The following is a 16,495-nucleotide window of genomic DNA, read 5'->3' on the forward strand; positions in this document are numbered from 1 at the left end:
GACGAAGTTAAAAGTAAGGCACATGATTTAACGGATAAAACAGTAACTGGTGTAAAAGATGTTAAAGATAAAACAGTCGAAGGGGTATCACATATTGCTGAGAAAACTACGGATGGTGTCAAAGATATAAAAACTAAAGCAGCTTCTGCAGTTACAGCAACAGGAGCTGGTATTATTTCGGGTGGGAAAATAGTTACAGATAAAATAAAAACCACAACTCACAGTGTAGCTGAGACTACAAAGGATGCAAAAGAGGCTGCAGCTAAGGAAATTAAAAAATATGCTGAAATCGTTAGAGGTGCTGCAATTGCTGGAGCTGATACTGTCGTAGATAGTGCTCAATCAGCTAAAGATAAGGCTGGGAAAGAAACTAAAAAAGCTAAAGAGAAAACATCTGGATTTTTCTCTGGTATAATTAAAGGTGCTAAACAAGCAGTAGGAGATGTCACTGATGATGTGAAAGAATTCTTTGAAGAAACCAAAGCCGAAGCTGAAGCTGAAGAGGCGCGTGCAAAGGAAGCTGCAACGCGTTCAGTTAAAATGGGAAAAGATTCGAAAGATAAAACTGCAGATACTATCAAGGATACAAAAACGAAGGCAGAGGCCAAAGTATCTGATGCTGGACACAAAATTACAAGTGTTACCACTGCTACTTCTGACGATTATTTCCTTCCCAGGGAATCTGAAGATAGACGAAAAATAAATGAACAATTTGGAGGTAGAACGACCACGATTATAAGTAGTAAAATAATTTCTCCTGTACAAGGAGATTCTACACCAGAAGGTTACGGTTTTTCAACATCTACATTCGATCCCAAACCTGGTATTAACACAGTTAGTTCCATTGTTAGTAGTGATCAGGATTTGGTATCACGGGATAGATCGAAAAAAATTTCGCGCATTCCACAACGTATTAGTACTTCTCCGGATGACAGAACTGAGCAGCTAAGTACAAATTTGGGTTCAGGTAGAGTAGTTGTGATATCTAGTGAATCAGAGCACCTTGAACCTTACACAAGACAATCCGTCACCACAGTCGTAACAAAGTCTGTGCGGACGGCAGCAACACCACCACCCAGTCTCGCCGAGTTCACTGACAGTAGAATCGAAGGTATCTTGCAATAATTGCGTTATTCAAATTATATTCCAGCTGTGTGTAACATAATTAATTATGTTGTTGCTTTTCTCTGTAACTTCAGTTTTAATAGTTATACAAAAACGTGCAAACTAGTCGTGCACTTTCATTATTTATAATCAATTCTAACTTTCTAATCTAAATCACTTTCAGTCCACTAATGTTACCAACTCTTGTTATTTATAGGTAATACATTCGTACAAAAAAATATAGAGAGGAGAGTGGAATGATCGTTTTTACATTATTTCAGATTATCCACGTTATTAAATAATAATAATAATAATCATAATCATAATAATAATAATAATGATATTCTTACGCATATACTTATTGCTAATTTGATCGATTACATTTTCATTGAAATTTGTATCAGTTCATAATATTTAATCGGAAGATAATACTTTGGGGTACGAATGTGTTCGAAAGATATACTTGATTGGTGAAGAAGTATAACAATTTCCGCGTTTTTATTTACTGCGCTGAAGCCCGTATTATATTTATCTTGTTTTAACATTTATTTAATGCATGTTTCCAGGTTTTCCATACAATAAGTTATATTATTATCAACTATTACATCACATCATATAAAGTAATTTTTTTCATATATGTTAAGTGTAACAGACTTTATTTGGAAGTCCTTATTTTTTTTTTTTTTCGTTATAATATATAACATACAATTCACATACTTTTTATTCCGTAATTTATTTCATTGGATTAACAGGACACCACAACTATAGAGAAGCATGACCAAGGTATACCATGCAGGGAAACATCATTCATTTAATCTTTGTTACTTCATGCTTTCAATGTTAATTTGATTTATGTGTCAATATTTAAATAACATTTCTCGTTTTACAGATGTAACAGAAGAAGCTGCAAGACGAGCACAAAACCTAGTTCAACAAACATATTCTGTGACAAAACCAGGTAAAGTGGAAGTAACAGAAACGCAATAATCACGAACACAGATCACAGGTCAAAAATCAATGTATTAGCAAATTCTATTTTGGTGCCCTCATTTATATTTAGCTTTATCTTCCATAGTTAGCACCTGCCGACGCTTTCACACTAACGGATACTGTGCGCATGTTTCTTACTAAATATTTACCAGTATCTGCCCAAGAGAGTATACATGTAAATTTGAATAACACATTGTTGTAATTTAGATACTATAGTGGTTTATATGCAACAAGAAAATGGTCATTAATCTATTGAGTGGTAATCTGTTGAAAGAACAAATATGATTTATAACTTCTGTGATTTATAATAAGTCATTTCATAAATGTATAACAGAGTCTGTCAGGTAACTAATGGTACAAGAGAGCAAGAGATGATCCTACATATAGAACTAAACATTTTTGATTTAGTTTTTCATGTAGAATCAACCCCTGTTTGCTTGTACCATCAGTTATAGGACACTCTGTATATTCTAAAATATTTAAACTTGTTTTTTTTTTTAGAAGTATTTATTAAAATAATTTCATATATCCTTATATAATATAACAATAATTAAAATATCTCTTCCTAGATCCTTAGTCAAAAAAAAAAAAATGAATTATAACTATTATATATAAATTAAAAATCACTTATCTTCTAATACTATAGAAAAGCTTTTTTTAATATATTAAAACATATATTTTAGAGTAAACTTTATAATGGTCCGTTTTAGTAAGATTCAAGCGTCACAATTAGACACTGTTTAATGAGTGTTTTTTTTATAAACAAACTAATCCTGTTCCAGTATTGATACTAACTAAACTTACCGTAGAAGTGCGACGTACACACCCACGTACATGCGGAAACAATGCGCGTGAGCGTGCGTGTGTGCGCGCGCGCCTGTTAGTGGGTATGCGCGTACACACGCATATGAATGTCAAGCAGACACGCTGAATCTTTAAGTCCAACTCCCTAAGTTGGATTAAAGTGATCAATTCTTAGTGTGTATCAATGTGCTTTATGTCCTTGTTCCTGTTCTTGTCCATGTCCTTTTGGATGGGTCAGGGCATGATTCGGCTGAGATTGATGGGACTGTAGAGAGGCATGCTACTTCTGCTCCAACAAAGCAACCTGTTCCCGCCCCACGTCATTTCACCACCAAGTCGTCCGCCAAAGCTGATTTTCATCTAGATCTTGGAGACGCTTCACGAACACCACATGGTTTTCAAATAAAGAAACCATACGAACGTTCTCCTGAATCTCCAGAAAAAAGCAGCCCTAAATCCAAGATTCCTGTGAAAATAAGGAAACAGATAGAAGAAGAAGAAAATCTCAAAATTAGTAAAAGTATAGAATCAGATATTCGTACCCGGTCAAAGATGGAATCTCATATTCCTTTGTTAAGATCAACCGATGTAGTACGTATTACGAAGGATGAATTGTTAGACAAAGATCATAAGACTCTGTCGCAATTAAATACCAATCGTCCTATCGACGAAGATAAGGATATTATAGAGACTGAATATTTGACGAAGAAGGAAAACATCGAAATGTATCCATCGAAAGTATTTGAGTCTGATAAAACTTATACTACGGTGACAACGATCGTGTCTTCCTCGGATCAAACGATCGATCCCGACAAATTAAAGGAACTCATGCAAATGGATGAAATATTAAAGACTGTCAAAACCGTAACTACTACGATGGAAATAACAGATTCCGGATATCCTACGGAAGTTGTTAAAAGGGAAACTACTAGAATCACCGAAGTTTCCCCTGATCTTAGACAAATTAGCGAAGATCAAACTAATATAGGATTAAATACAAGTAACAGTAGTAGTCAAAGTATGAAAACAAACGAAGATGGAACATTCATAGAAAGAGTAACAACGATAAGGCATTTTACTGGACCATTTTATTCGGAAAAATTAAGTCAATCGATGTTAGAATCTATGAGAACTGGCGATGATCGATCGGATGATCCATTCTTTTCATCGGACATGAAGACGTCGGAATGCGATATTGATAGGGGTTACGTGAAAGCTGGAAAATCGGAAAGCGATGAACGTGACACATGGGCGCAAGCTGTTGCGGCAGAATACTCCATTAATAATTCGGAGCAATGGGAAACGCAGCTATCTTTAGACACGTCACCTGGTTCTGGTAACGGTGACATTTATACAAAGAACGATAGTTCGCGGCACGAATTGAACAGCGACACAGATAGTGATGGTTCACCTCGGCCAAGAAGAAGATCCCCATGCAAGAGACGTACTTTGGGCAGTTCTAGCGGGTCGGACGTAGCACTGCACGAAGGTGCAGAACTGTCCCCATTGGAGGACGACCAAGGTACCGCACTCACAGCTAACCTTCTAAGTAAGCAATGTACGAATCCCGCTAACCAGTTACCTCGGATACGTAATTGCGTCCGTACATAGAGTATTTTATTATATCGGTATGCTTTATTTTTCATTTGCTTTTTTATATATTTCGCATGTACACGCAATCTCGCACAGGCCTCTGTTATTCAACACCGGAACGTAGCTACGTATTTTGTAGTTCGTTCTAATTTCAACAGTTCACTCTTCTACGGGATGAAGTTGTAACTGGCATATATTTGGACTCTTTATCCCTTCGGATCATTAAAAAGGCGTTTGTCGACATTTACTCTATATTGATCTCTTCTTCGTAATAAATATAATATATAATATAATAATACTTATATCGTTATATATCATTCGGTTAGTTACAATATTCTTTTTAGAAGAGAATCTAGTTGGTGCGACACCTGTGGCAACGCTTCTATTACTTTTATTTCTGATCTTGAAGTAGTATATGTGCGCGCACTGGTCAGCAATGTCTTAAAAGGGAACTGCATGACATTAAGATCTCTCTACGGTGTATTTTAATTTGATGCATTTTTTACCGTACGAGGTGTAGGGCCGGTAATCGGTATTTGTATGGTGCAAATTTAAAAAATTGCAATTGGTTGCAAAGAAAAACAAAGCTTGTGTACCAGGATCACAAACTTATATACGTGTGTGGCTCCTATATTACATATCATGGGTAAGATATGCGTCCTACGGTGTATTGCTCGGATTAACGTGCTTCGTTATTTGGAAATGTTATCGGTGAAAAAAAGATTTTGCCTTCCTACCGTTGGTCTTTGCTGCGATATGGACAAATTTGTCATGAGGGGCTTCTGGGGCTAATGTATTATCATTGAAAACTCACTTGCAATATGGCGTGTTTGTACATTCAATTTCGTGCTCTTGTTATTAGTATAATGAAATGGCAAATACGCTCGAGTAACTTATATTACATTTCGACTATTCACATTTTTTTGTGTATTCAAATTAATTAGAACATTTCATTTCTCATTCAGAATAGGTTTTTTTTTGTTTAATAAACGTAAGGTATTTAACAAAGATATTTAACAAGTAAATAATTCCTATTTCATTAATCAGCTTTCATTACTTCATTAAACATAATCGAATATTCATGAAATATCTTTCAAACGAACATAAGTATCTCTCAGTTTATTCAATAAATTATATTTCATTAATATAATCGTTTCACATCTCGTATAAAGAAATGTTTCAATAACTTTGGGAAAAACGAAAAGATCGGTTATGTTGTGATTGACATTATTACTCGCCTGCTGTTTCTTCATACTAATTATATATGGAACGGGAGACATCGTGAAATTAAAAATAAAAATAATAAAGCAATTATAAGAAGTCCATAAGCTTGAAAGAAATTTACGAAAGGCATAATCTTTAAGTGACAGAAACAGACAGTACGGTACGATCAGTTTGCTCGAGCATGCAGTGCAGTGTGATAGAGACGAAGCCTAGGACGAAGACTACCGGTAGGACGAGCTGTGCTTGTTGGATGAGCGCAGCAGCTGCTGTATTGATGGTCCTACTAGCACTTTTACTTACCGTGGAGCCACGTACATTCCAACGTGCCATCTACACTCTCTCTAACAATATCCCGAGGCAAGCTGGGTACGATTATACCCTTCATTTTATTCTTCTCTATAAAGTAACCACTCAGGTCGAGCTTAAATTTGTAATATTAACTCTACCTCGATACCACTTATAAAAAGAAATTTTAACATTTCGATGCGCATCTTTAACGATTAAAAAAAAATAAAGTTTTCCTATCCGTGAACATTGCCGTATAAAATGCATATTAAATGAACAAAACTTGATATTCTATTTATATCCTGTAGGGGGTTGTAGATATTGGATATATTTAATTAGCTCGCAATTAAACAGCACGTTGCTACAACGAAAGTTCGGTTCCCCACAACGAGTCGCGCTTTTTTTTTTTTACTGCCTAAATTTTTACACTCTGCCCGATTTAATAAAATGTGTTTCGGCTTAATACATAGGAAAATGTATATAATCAAATTTAAAAATACCTACATACGTTGTTTTGTATTAACAATTAGATTATTCCGATTGCAGTTACATCCAATCGATAGTATTTATTGATAATCAACTGACATCTCCTGCGAGGAATACTTTGAATCACAAATTTATAGCATATTCTCATGTTAATGACTTCTACAATCTTTCATCATTTTTCTCTAAATGCAGGAAAATCTCAGTGGTTGTAAAGGTGTTATTCAGACAAAGTTTCGGATAAATATTTGGCCAGTCAGTCATCGTGTCTAGAAAATGTCCGTTGCTATATATTCTAATCCTACCATGACAATAAAACTTATATATTAACGGACATGCATCTACAAAACACGCAAGATCATACATACATACACATATACATACATATAATACAATTTAACCGACACAGGTGTATCCTCTACAATGATATTCTACAATTTACATACATTGAACAGGTAACTTTGATTCTTAAGGCAGGTGCATGGAGGAATAAAGTTTTCAATATGGAAAGAATATGCAAGCTTTCTTTTTCTCATAATTGCCGTCTATTTAAACGATTATTATCAACTGTTGTTTTGCATGGTTTTTTTGATTATTAGCACTATTTTTTCGCATGACATTCCCTATCACTCCTTTGAACGTTATATACTCATGTAGCATCTGATAGTTATGTGTAGTCTTGTGTTTCATCTCAAAAGGCAGATGATTAATAATTAATTATTTTCAAGCGTTTATCAGCTAGTGCACGTACACATTGAGAAAAGTTCGATACATCTCATTCTCTTAAGCATCCTTTTAGTTCTTTTACCCTTCTAGCTCTTCTGACAATAAGCCACGCAAGATAAAGCTAAAATGTAGAGGGACCAACAATCGTGTTTTTAGTCACGTTAGGATTGTTAGGCGAATCGTCATGTAAGTAAGCCTTTATTTGTGTATATAGTATATACAACAAATATATATATATATATATATATATATACATACACTTAAATACATAAATGTATACCTACATATATACGTAAGAGGATTAAAAATTGCCCATTACAAAATGCTCTGGATTAGAAGATCGTCCGAGATCACATTGATAATTAACTTTATTATTATATGCCGAAATAAGTGAGTTTTAACGTGAGAACTAATGTAACTTTCCTTTTCTTTTCAATAACGCAGGTACAAAACGCTAATATAATTAGCATATGTCAAACGAAAGATCCTAAGCTTGTAGAAATGCACATTTCCTTCGCTAAGTATAGCTAATATAAAGCTTGCAATATAATATTCCAGTATTATTTGACCGTTCGTCTAACAATACTAACTAATGTAGTTAGTACGTGCCCCTTTATCAATTTTCGATTAGTATTCTGAGCGTATGTGATACAAACAGTTAGAAAAGAAAAGAAAAAGAGTGTTTCCCTTGGTCGAAAATAGTAAGTAATCAAATTGTTTTCATGGAACAATGAAAAAAATACTAGAGATATGAAAATAGTATCAACGAAAAGAGAGAGACACACACGATTATTTTTGATGATTACATCAGACGATAAATATATTTCTATTATTACGTTAATGTGGTGAAGATGTAATTAGATTTCGAGATTTCGCACATTGCACTAAATCGTTTGTGACAGTAGCATTGAAATAAAACAATATCTCATCGGCTTAATTTTCAGTAGTATGAATTTCTATTGATGTACTCGTTGTTCTTGCTTCAGTTCGACCGATGAAAACTCCTATTAGATCGTATTGCAAAATATACGTAAAAACCTATATTTTGATTGTACTGATAATATATTGAGTACTCGTATCTCTTACAACTAACTGCTAAATGCTTTATTCGGCAGCTTTTATCGGCGCTTTACACGAGCTCGCTGCGTGCAGCACAATTATACTGAGAAAATCATTTGTTTATCTCAGTTTAAATGAGCATTCATTTTTTGAGCGCTGACACGACAGTGCTACTTGCCAATATCTAATATGTATTGGAAGAAAATCATTCTCGAAATACGCGTTTATAATTTCTAAGGATCGTTGTCAACAACATAAATTCAATTCTAATTTACATAGACTCAATAATAATATATAAACTCATTTCCTTACTTATTTATTAATATATATATAAAAAAAAAATGAATCGAAATAAATTTGTTTATTGTCCGTATCATATGGCTCGTCGCACTGAAATATATAAAAAGTCCGTTTGAATACATCGAGGCAATATCAATCACGTGCAACGTATTTTCCACACGAAGTATCTAATTTAAACGTGTCTATAAGAAGCGTTAAAAAATACTTGTATAAAGAAAAGAAATTATAAAAAATTGCATAATGTTTGGCTGGTTGAGCGAAAATGCGTATTATATATTTATTATGTATCGTCAAATGTTTAGCGATGTTGCAACTTTTTTTTTATATGTGTCTAGTATTATTACCCCTTGTTTTTGGGCATGATGTAAAATTGAAAGGTATAAGATTGGTACTTGTCTTCATGTGAACAATCGACATAGCAAAAGTGCTTACATATTTACAATAAAGTAGTTGACTAATTTTCTTTTGTTACGCAGAATCTGACTTTTTGCAACAAAGCGAGCCAACTTTTGTAGAGACCACAACGACCGAAGTGGATCCTTTAACGCAGGAAAGGTATTCGCTTTATTTTGCTCGAACTTTTCCTTTACGATCTATCCTATAATTATTTTTTGTATCGAGATGTTTTTTAATCGAATTTTATTTTCACAGAATAACAAGAACCGTGCAAGTAGTAACGACGACAACAACGGCACCGATGACAGGTGGCATAGCTGTGACGGACGATTTGCGAGAATCCATGCAGAAAATAGTCGACCAATTTATGACAGAGGAAAGGAAGGGCCAGTGAAGATGTGAAAGATGAGAAACGCGATAAAAAGAATAAAATAATAATAATAATAATAATAATAATAATAATAATAATATATTAATAATAATTATAATAATAAAAAGAAAAAAAAAAGAAACAAATTATATCGTCAAAGGGATGTAAAATCTCTCTAACATGGGATTATAATATTCTCTTTCGCGTTGACCTAACGAAACGTCTGTTCGAAGAAAGCACCCCACTCAAATTCAATATCCGATAAAAATACAAGCTCTTCATTCTCGCGGCGACGTTACCCGAGAAATAAATAAATAAGGCATATACTACGTACTATGTATTGTAAGACGTTATATCGTCGCGTCGCTTATGGCCTACGCTTCGAATTTGCTTGCCCTTCCGTTCCGTTTCGTTGCCTTATAATATTTTGCGTTTGAACTCGTAATTATTATTGATAATATATGTATGTATGTATATGTCGTTGCTAGTCCGACTAGCTCTTGCTAGTCTTCACTATGCCAACCCGTCCACGTACAACGCCTTCTCTCGTGTTGTTCAAAGCAAGATAAAGAAACGAATCGTTTTGCCTTCAAATAGAAAATTTTCGAGGTAAATCAATGTTATCGATCGGACAACAACAACAATAAAAATCGTATTGAGATATGATAACAAAAAATTAAGAAGATAATTAAACGAAACGATGACAAATATAGACGACGTTTATCCGAAACGAACGATATTATGCCATGGCGAAAGCAAATACTATATTTATAGTGTATAATGAAATCTCGAATTAAATGGCGAAATTAAAACGACAGATTTTACATTGCGGCTTTGCTAAATGGTCGCTGGGGAGTCTGCTTTAGCTTTAGAATGACTGTAATGTCTATTTGCGCAATACATCGCTTAATTAGAACATTAAACTTCTATTCATATATATATATATATATATTTCCGTCAATGAATTTCACACAGATGATCTTGTTGTCGCTCGTCTCAGAAACGAATTGAACAATAAGTGCACAATAAATTGAAGGATCGAAAAGTCGTTTTTGATTCGATTGACAACGAGAAACGAATGTTTTTATTGATCGAGGCGCAATATAAATGTAACTTATTTAAAAGAATATTTCCTAACAATTTTTAATTATATATATATATATATACATATATATAATTAAATATATATATATAATTTCTTAGCGTAACTTATACAAAATGTACTATTATACAGTTGTAATAATGACAAGATTATAACACGAATATTTTATTTATATAGCAAAAGAAAAGAAAAAAATAAGAAGAGAATAAATCATTGGTATAATGTTAAATGCGTAAAATTTTGAAACGAGAGTAATGTTGTTGGCAATCTGTCCATATGAATTGTATAAACTATAAAAAGAAAAAAGAAACGAGGCAGCACGATAATTATAGAAAATATATTGTTTAAATCTATTGGTTTGAATTCGTCTCAATAAATAATAAACAATGTTAGCTTTCAATGTACAACACAAATTTGAAGAAAAAAGTAGGAGGAAAAATCATGCATATGTGTATTGAAAAGAATGCTACGAATAAGGCGTTCGATTCATATATGATACATTGAAAGATATAATTATTACATATACGAAGTTTATAACTTATTACTTGTAATGATTGTTAAACTACAATTAATAGACTTGCCTAGAGCCTATTTGACCTAAGGACCAAAGGCACAATCACGCGCGCATCAAAGTGAATGAAATATTATGCTCCAATGTATTGTAACATTTAGTGTAATTTCACAAATGTTGTGATACCGGTTATTTAAACATTCTGGATAACTCAAACTACGGATTACACCGAAAAAAAATGACTATTTTCCATAATTTATGTGCAAACACGCATTAACGTCTGCTAAAAGAAAAACGTTCCCGTAAATACAAAAGTGATTACTATAACATACTTATTACACAATTCGGGACGACTATTTAAAATAACCCTTTGACGATATTCGATATTTGCTATCTATTCAAGTGCGGATAAATCTATTAAAGAAATAGAACAACTTTTACAAAGATAAAACTCTATCCAATTCTACCGGCAGATTTTGCGCAATAGCATAATCAAAATGACGATAAAAAAGAACTCCATAAATCGGTAAGTTATATTAGTGTATAAAAATCAAGAACGACAAAGTTACGTCAAAGGGTTAATATCTTCTACTTTGTTATGCATTGTTACAGTAAGTTAAAGAGACCAATCTATAGTATATCATTATTTCTTGTAATATATCTTATATATTACATGATACATAGATCTAAGAAGTATTTAATTTTCAATCTCGCATATTAGTAATTTTCACAAATCCCATAATTTTGTACAGTCAACTTTTTCTGAGTAACATGACATGCACGCAATCAGCAATATCCATTTTACTCTGTGCTATTATACATGTGTCTCTGCTATTTAATATATCATGTGTTAAGTTATAATATTGTAAAGGCATTGCACGACATTATATCAACCAAAAAGAGAAGGTACGACGTATATAGCACTGTGTGGTTGAATTATTAATGACAGCATAATAAACAAAATGTTCTAATGAAGCTATAATGTATTAAAAAAGAAGAAAAAAAACAAGAACGAAGAAAGGCAGAATTCGTTTTGTCTTGTCCTTTTATTCATAGATAAAGCACAAATTATGCTGTAACGTTTCTTGTCATGTTTTAAATCTCATTAAAGTAATAACATTCATTCCATATAGAAGTCTTATAATCTAAAATTAATAATAATACAATATTCAAAGAAAATATTAAAAACACTCGCTTGTGAATGCATGCAATCAATTTCAACATTTGGTAAGTATATCATTGATGAAATAAATGATTCAATAGAAATTATCATTAAAATCGATAGAAACAAATTTGTTTTCCTTTTCACATCGTTCAGAACATTTATATAGTATATTTAAAAATTAGATAAGCAAGATACGTTTTATTTTTGATCCTTTTGATTATAATGGAGTCTGCTGTTAATACGTTATCGTTGTATAGGAAAGTCGAATTATTGATTTCTTTATTTAAGTTATATGTATATCTTTATTACTCTTCTTATTATGAAAACCTTGACAACACCTTCTTAGAGTCAACAGCATACGGTGTTCCAAAGCAGTCAAACATCTAAGTACTAGCCATGACTATCATTGTTTAACTCTAGTGATCATTAATTTAAAGTTCTTAATTTAAGCAGAATTTGGTTTAGCTTACATCTTATTTTTTTTTAGTAAGAAACGAATATTTGACCGACTAGAGTTAAAAAGTAAGGAAACGGTTTATGAACTATCTCGGAGTAAAACAATCTTCTTTCTAATAAACAGTTTTTAATAATGCAGATCAATAATACATATAAAAAATTGACGTTGTACATGTATACATACATATATATATATATATGTATATATACTATTTTTCTTTCGTTTAAAGTGATTATGCATTCACATATCATCAAATTACTTACTCTGATATACAAAGGAAAAACTAAAATAGAGGTACATACAATAATATTGCTTACTTACATCTCTATTAATTTTACAGCAATATAATGCACTTTAAATGAATCTATATAAAAAAAAAATATCTATAAATTAATTCACAACGATGAATAATATTACTTTGATGCGTGACATAATTTAGATACAAAATATTTATATATATATATATATATATCTCTGACAAAACTTGAAAAAATAATACTATTGCAAAACAAGTATAATATTAATTGGAAACATGTTATTTTATTCATAGATACAAGAAAAATTGGCTACTTATTAGAAGCAAAATTTGCTGTTTTAATGAAGATTCCATAGTTGCATCTATTGAAATAAATAGATACTCCTATACCATTTGACACCATATTTTGCATCTGATTGTATAATATATCATCAGATCTGTAAAAGTAAATGCGTGTATAATTATTTTGTATGTTATTTTATAGTAGCACACAAACACACGACACATTAAAGTATTTTTATTTTTCAACTTACGTTGTCTACATCATCTTCATCATCATCACTGATTTCATCACCAAACTCGATGTCTTCATCAAAACCATCTTCAACGAAGGTAACAGTATCATTGATGCGTACTGAAATAATAACATTTTTTTATTATCAAATATCGATGCTTTTAAAATTAATATATCATAAACTTAATTTCTGTAAACAAAATTGTTTACATTTGGTTGTATACTTACCAGTTTCAGGAAATTCACCATATGTTTTCAAATTTCGAGCTTCATCAGATGTATATTTTAAAATAACATCTGCTTTAGTATCTTGGTAATCCCGAAGACCAATTAAAATGATATCACCCTGATTGATCCAAACTTTTTTACGCAGTTTTCCTCTTATGTGGCACAATCGTTTTACACCATCAAAGCACATAGCTTCTAACCTGCCGTTACCGAGCATCTTTGTTACTTGAGCATACTCTGAGAACAATTTCAATATTATTTTTATATAATCAAACAATAACCTATAGATCAATTCAGACATATTTGTATGTTTGACATTGTACCTTGACCATCTTCTTTAAACACCAACTCTCTCTTTTCTGTTTCATTCTCATTTTTACCTCTTCTCCTATTTTTACCTCCCTTTCCTAGAAAGATAAAGTAATTGATAATAAAATATATCGAGCATGGATCAATAATTATAATTAAAATACAATAAAAAAATGCACATGCACATATTATATTTAAATATAAGCTTTTAAAATAGAAAATACTTAATTTACTGACCTTTATTTTTCGGCATGATTAATTAAAGATGTATTAACTTGAATATAATTTTTCACAGACTACAAAACACGCGACAATAAGAACAAGAAATACAGTTCTAAGCTTTGCTTTTTCTCTTGAATATATACTATCTTTCGAGAAATAGATGTCGCTAGTTTCGCTCGAAAGACGAATTTCCAATAGTCAACGCTTGCATACTTGCATTATTTTTGATCAGAAAAATGATTTGCTATTAAATTGGACAAATTTCTAATATGATAATTGTTTAACAAAAAAAAAAATATAAAAACATTTAATTAATAATTTAATAATTCAACATTCTATCTTTATTGATATAATATAAATACATGACATAATTATCACTTTTTAATATTGATTTTATTTTATGTATTTTGCTATGATGCATGCGTGTATGCATGTGTGCATAAAAGCAGTACACACTGAAATATAACGAATAGAAAGAAAGTTTAATGTAAAACGACCAAGTCCGATATTAGAAACTGAAACGGTTTTCTGAAGAAAAGGGCTAACAAATTTTGTTAAGAATATGTAAGTATATTTTAAATTTAAGTAATTAAATATAAATAGTTTGTTTTTTATTTTAATATTTTAGAGTATATCCTGTATAATATATAATAGAATCATGTTTATATATATACATTTATAATATATATATATCATATATAAACACACATGTTTTTTAATTCATAATTAATTTACATCAACGATAAATTGTTTAATAAAATTTACCAAAATATAATTAATATTCAATATATAAGCATATTAAAGTAACATATTGTTGCATACAATTTATAAAAAAATATCTTCTGAAAGTATTAAGTTATTGAATCAAACTTTTATCAATTTCGATCGTTAATTAATGCTTTTATATTACAGAGATTCTAATTTGTAAAATGCCTAAATCAAAGGAATATGTTTCGAGCGATAGTGATAGCGACAGCGAAGGGGTAATTTATGTTTTATGTTTATTTAGAGTTATCTTTAATTGCATGTATTCTGCATTAAGAACTTTTACATTCAAATTTTCTTTATTCAAATATTTTGTGACAATATTTGCTTTATACAACGTAAAAAATAATTTTATTCGGATATAAGTTTATATACAGGGTGTCCTGTAATTGGTGGTGTAAACGAACAGTTATTCTATTAGATGTAGAATTTAATTCGGTGCTTTTTAAACAAATTTATTTACAAAGTAATACATCTATTATTCTTCTAAATAGTCCGCATTATTTTCAATGACTTTAGTTCATTTTTCCATTACATTGTAATAATTAAAAGGAACAAGTAAAGAAGAAACAGAGAACAGAAAAAGGAGAAAGAGCTATTGCAAATAAAAAGTCAAAGAAAGAAACTAAAGTAGTGGAAGAACCGAAGAATAATGAGGAAGACGTATGGGATTTAGGTGGCAGACGACAAGTAAATGTTCGTAATTTTAAAGGAAAACTCTTTGTTGATATAAGAGAAATGTACCTTGATAAAGAAGGAGATTTAAAGCCAACTAAAAAAGGTATATAGAGTATATTAATTTGATTTATATTTTGATAAAAAGAACATTTGTAATGTATAATTAATAATAAGTAATTAATAGATGTTTTTTCTGAACGCAGGTATTTGTTTAAATATGATACAATGGCGCAAATTCATGTCAATCGTTGAAGAGGTTGATAAAGTAGCGAAATCAAAATGTTGATAAATTATTATTTTAATTGTTGATTAAAGTCATCTTATTTGATTATAAGATGTACATTTTGGTTTTCCTATTCTATCTTCATCGATATTAAATATATTTATTCAAATAAAAATTTTAGTTCTTTTCTTTAAAAAATGAATAATATAATATAATTTTCTTTGGCTTACAAGATTGTCGTTTTAAACATTACTATTAAATATTATTTGAAGTGTTATTATCAAGTTTTCATGTATCAAAAAATAAATATTTATTATATCTATTGTCGTTCCAAACTACTATTAAATATTATTTGAAGTGCTATTTTTATGTATCAAAAAATAAATATTTATTATACCTATTCATTAAATTATTTTTACTTAAATGAAATCCTTATTTCTTATTATTCGTAATTCAAAATAGAAATCGAAATAGAAAATAAATTTATCACAAACCGATTGATAAAATTGAGAAAGCATCACTGTATAGAGTGACTCATAAAAAGTTAAACAAATCAATTGATAAATTATTTAAAAGAAGATAACAATATTATATTCGATGGAATGAAGAAAGAATGCTTATCAAGTTTTATCTAACAAGGGTGTAATATAATTCCTTCACAATAATGAAAAAAAAAATAAAAAACCTGTGGATCAACAAGTCACAAGTTGCGTAACTTTTGGATCACCCTT

The 16,495-nt window shown here is 30.9% G+C and overlaps 3 protein-coding genes across 3 annotated transcripts in view; 2 read left to right on the forward strand and 1 right to left on the reverse strand.

Annotated features, from left to right (window-relative positions):
* LOC106785242 (nuclear anchorage protein 1-like) overlaps window positions 1-9,123 on the forward strand; it is a 70,373-nt gene extending 61,250 nt beyond the window's left edge. The window contains exons 35-39 of the mRNA XM_014745524.1: window positions 2-1,111; window positions 1,994-2,062; window positions 3,137-4,420; window positions 5,856-6,081; window positions 9,045-9,123. Coding sequence (XP_014601010.1) covers window positions 2-1,111; window positions 1,994-2,062; window positions 3,137-4,420; window positions 5,856-6,081; window positions 9,045-9,051 — 2,696 coding nt within the window. The 3' untranslated portion in view covers window positions 9,052-9,123. The remainder of the gene's footprint in view (window position 1; window positions 1,112-1,993; window positions 2,063-3,136; window positions 4,421-5,855; window positions 6,082-9,044) is intronic.
* Window positions 9,124-13,082: 3,959 nt separating this feature from the next.
* On the reverse strand, window positions 13,083-14,243 carry LOC106785256 (eukaryotic translation initiation factor 1A, X-chromosomal). Its single transcript, XM_014745554.1, has 5 exons — window positions 14,114-14,243; window positions 13,891-13,974; window positions 13,568-13,804; window positions 13,359-13,459; window positions 13,083-13,262 (listed from the first exon to the last, which is right to left on the reverse strand). The coding sequence occupies exons 1-5, from the start codon at window positions 14,127-14,129 to the stop codon at window positions 13,257-13,259; spliced, it is 444 nt and encodes a 147-aa protein (XP_014601040.1). The 5' UTR covers window positions 14,130-14,243; the 3' UTR covers window positions 13,083-13,256.
* A 258-nt stretch (window positions 14,244-14,501) lies between these two features.
* Window positions 14,502-16,168, forward strand: LOC106785255 (activated RNA polymerase II transcriptional coactivator p15). Its single transcript, XM_014745553.1, has 4 exons — window positions 14,502-14,662; window positions 15,011-15,081; window positions 15,416-15,644; window positions 15,745-16,168. The coding sequence occupies exons 2-4, from the start codon at window positions 15,028-15,030 to the stop codon at window positions 15,825-15,827; spliced, it is 366 nt and encodes a 121-aa protein (XP_014601039.1). The 5' UTR covers window positions 14,502-14,662; window positions 15,011-15,027; the 3' UTR covers window positions 15,828-16,168.
* The last annotated feature ends 327 nt before the right edge of the window (window positions 16,169-16,495 follow it).

The sequence above is a fragment of the Polistes canadensis genome, unplaced genomic scaffold (assembly GCF_001313835.1).
Source record: "Polistes canadensis isolate GaletaPanama2010 unplaced genomic scaffold, ASM131383v1 scaffold_47, whole genome shotgun sequence".
Classification (NCBI taxonomy): Eukaryota; Metazoa; Arthropoda; class Insecta; order Hymenoptera; family Vespidae; genus Polistes; species Polistes canadensis.